The 3730-nt window shown below is 46.9% G+C and overlaps 1 protein-coding gene across 1 annotated transcript; it reads left to right on the plus strand.

Moving 5' to 3' along the window:
* Positions 1-1865: 1865 nt before the first annotated feature.
* Positions 1866-3485, plus strand: LOC103718989 (uncharacterized). Its single transcript, XM_008808027.6, has one exon. It carries the CDS (start codon positions 2063-2065, stop codon positions 2669-2671), a length of 609 nt encoding a protein of 202 aa, XP_008806249.2. The 5' UTR covers positions 1866-2062; the 3' UTR covers positions 2672-3485.
* Positions 3486-3730: the final 245 nt, after the last annotated feature.

Here is a 3730-nt window from a genome sequence, read left to right on the forward strand (position 1 = left end):
TGTTGGTGGGCCCCTACTCTATACCAATAATTCCGCCGGTCGGTCACGTCTCTCGCGGGGCCCACCGGCAAAAGGCGTGATCCCCTCGGCCGCACCACCTTCCCTCACGTGACCTGTTGCGGGCACGTGGCCATTTCGAATTCCACAACGGTCAATTCCCACCGGATCAGCCGCTCGGAGCGCCCCAGCGGTGGTGGACGATGCTCGGCGCGCGAGGCCGAGGGAAGGATTGGAAAAGTGGGGGAAATCACAAAAAAAAAAAAAGGGAAGGTGAGGTGTCGTCAAGCCTTTCGAGTTCGACATGTGTCGTTAGATGACCTTTCTGGGCGGCTCGGCTTGGCTCGCAGTCGATCGGCTTGGAAACCAACTTGTGGATCGGGTCCGCATTTGAGCGGGTCGACATCGCCTACATTTCTGCGGGTCACGGGCTCAATACCGCACGCTAGTAGATAAGCATAGATACCTAACCCACGGGCCACGGCCGCCGCCTGAATCTCGTAGCTCTTTGGCCTCCAACAGAAAACAACGATTTCCACGTTTGTTCTATCGACGCGTGTTCGTTACAGCGATAGGTGATCCTACAATTACAAGGCGTGCCATCTAAGGGAAAGTTGAAATAAATTTCCGCATGGGGTACGAAACAAGGAGAATGACGTCAAATACTGCGAACAAAACATAATAGTATTCTAGATCTTAAAAGATACCGTGCCACAGCAATGTTCTCATAATAGTGTCTCTCTATAATTTGATTAGTTGCATGCTTAGGGACCACATCCTACTTTAGTTTTCATGCTGTTTCAGCAGGAGAGCTGAGTCGATTTCTTCTGTGAAGAGCTATGTGGTGGAGCTAGTTATATCTAGTGATTTCTACTTAATTTCTGTAATCATCAGTTAATGCTTGCAAATTTGGTGTTAACTTGTACAGGATAGGATAATTCTCAATACAGTTGTACCATATGGCATGAATCATCTATCCATGCCATTGATGTAATTAGGAATGAGCACGTTGTGATGCTGGTTCAAAAAAATATAAATAATTCATGGCACCATGTCGCCATTCCTTAATTAAACCCATTTATTGTATGAACTATCGAATACCGTCTGGACTGCATTTATCTTCCTAGCCTATATAAGCATATTTCCTATTGCTAAGTTTTAGAACTATAACTTATTGCCCTCTAAACTTTCAAATATAATAAAAATATATTTTAGATACATCAATATAATCACATGACAAGATGGTGCGAGATTCAAATGCACTTTAATGCATCGGTCTTTCAAGGAAATCTGATCTCAAAGCATGTTACTTCTACAAACATGTGAATCGTTTGAGGCATAACATTTTTTTTTTTCGTCGCTTGACGGCGTTGTTCAGTTTTATCAATCCATTCCATTTACTATAGATCTTATTCTCATATATCCACTATTCCATCAACGTTCGGTCTAACTTAAACATCGACGATTCTTAGCCGCAAGAATTGATGTCCCACTCCGAGCAAGAATAAACAACCCGCAAGAAACGCCATCCACCGGTCAAAGATCTCCCATCCATTCAGCTTAGCCGACTACTCAGCCGAGCCGCTGACGTGGTGGCTGGTCCCGGACTACAAACCCGGAATTCAGATCCAGTTAATAGCGGAGATCTCCGAGAAAGAAAGAAAAAAACCAAATTCGAAAAAAGTAACGCGCCCGTGATGGATGACCCCAAAATCCCGATGTCCACGCGCCCGCTCTCCATCTTTCCACCTCCCCCCGTTACCCCTTTGCCGTATTTTATTTATTTATTAATTAAATTATTCCCTTTAGTATTTTCCTTTAATTTAAAAAGAAAAGAGCTCCGCTCCCAAACTTCCCCCTATATAAACCCCAAGCACAACCCTCGTCTCCTCCCCAAAACGCCCCCGCCCTTTTTCTTCCCTCTCTACCCCCAATCTCCTCACTAGTACCTTTTTTTTCTGCCCTTTCTACGCAACAAACTATTCTCCGTCCTTCTTTAACAAAGAACTATTCTCTCTCCTATTCTCTCCGCCCTCCTTTTTGTCCACTCTCTCCTCCCGTCCCTATGGCGGACTCCGGCGACAAGAGAAGCCGGGAGGAGTCAGAGGAAATCCCGGAGGCGAAACGGCTTCGCGCTGAACTACTCTTCGACATCCTCGACGACGACTCCGACGCCGGCGACCGGGATCCGGCCACCCAAGACCTGGCCTCCGTGATGAAGATATTCGAGGAGGAGATCGCCCTCCCGCCGACTCCGCCACCGCCGGCAGCTTCGGACGCGGTGGATCCGGCCTTTTCGCCTGCCGTTATTGAAAATCTCGGCCAACCGGATCTCGGGTACCTTCTCGAGGCCTCGGATGACGAGCTCGGCCTCCCGCCGACGGTCCCGTCCTCGTCAGACGAGGGCGGGGACGCTGGGGAGGCTGAGGCCGCCGGCGGCGAGGTGGAGGCGGATGCCGATGGGTTCGGGCAGATCTGGGCGTTCGACGACGAGCTCGCGGGGTGCTACGATGCGCTGGAGTTTGGGGTCCGGCAGCAGGATGAGAGGGAGGCGTCGGCGGCCGAGGATGCTGTGGTTTTCGACGGCGGCCTCTTTGATTATCCGGACGTGCTCTGCGGGCCGTCCGATTTCACTGATCTCTCGCGGCGGCCGGAATCTCTGCCGGCCGTCTGATGGAGCTTTCCGGTGGATACCTGTTTAGCTTTACTTTATTTTGTTTTTCCTTTTCGGACGGTAGTTTGTAAATTTTAGAAAAACTGGAACAAAAGGCCGTAGATTTTAGGGGAAAAAAAAAGGTTTCTGACGTCATCATTCTTCTCTTTCTAGAAAATTCTCTCTCGTGCCTTAAGTTTGGTAAGTGGGTTGGGAAGACTTTGGGAGAAAAAACTATGGATGAATAAAATTAACTAAACCGTGCCTTTCGTTACGGTGACCGTTTGATGGCTTTTTCGGGCGTCATGATTCATGAATGACATGGGATGTTTTTTTTATTATTATTCTTTTCGAGGTAAACGGTACCCATGGATGCGTGGTGCCCGGCATGGCCGACACGTGTTCGACGTTCCGTCCAGCGATTAAGCCTTCCCGTCCCAATTAAAGATATGGAGGAATATATGATTTGGCTCAATGTGGGTTTCGTGGGTGGATGAGAGAATAATAATATAATATAAACTACACAATTTTATGCCAATTTCTGAAAAGATAATCTTTTTATCCTTATATCATTTTTTTTGTCCTCTTCGATGCCGGTGTCAAAGGTCCCACTGCCTCTCTCTTCTTACAATCTTACCCCTCGTCCGTGATTTTGTCGCCACCATGATAAATATCTGGGCATGCAGGAGAGCAGAACCGTACGCTCGACATGGTTCCAGAAGTTGGATAAATCGATCCAACCAAATCCCAGTGCACGAACAACTCACTCATCCCAAATGAAAAATAATAGAATATCAATATATTTGCCTCATTCAAAATTTAAAAAATAATAAAACGCTACTATATTTGAAGGCATTTTCCATTGGCTCAGATTCGATGCACGTCCGTAAAAAAATGGCTGTTTGCGAATAATTTTTTATTTTGTTTATGGTGGTTGGGTGGGATTGATTCGTGATGAGCCTTGTTTGAGAGGGAACTCTAGCTCTTTGATGTTGCATCCGCTGGTGAAATGATGGAGACTTTCGTCACCGTTTCTTAAAGGAAAAAAAAGAGGGGTTGGAAGGCGCAGAATCACTTTCG

This window comes from Phoenix dactylifera, chromosome 12, assembly GCF_051530095.1.
Source record: "Phoenix dactylifera cultivar Ajwa chromosome 12, Ajwa_hap1_PhDact_Kaust_v1.1, whole genome shotgun sequence".
Lineage (NCBI taxonomy): Eukaryota > Viridiplantae > Streptophyta > Magnoliopsida > Arecales > Arecaceae > Phoenix > Phoenix dactylifera.

Excerpts from the sequence above, each read along its gene's own strand:
- LOC103718989 (XM_008808027.6), top strand. The coding sequence starts at position 2,063 with ATGGCGGACTCCGGCGACAAGAGAAGCCGGGAGGAGTCAGAGGAAATC.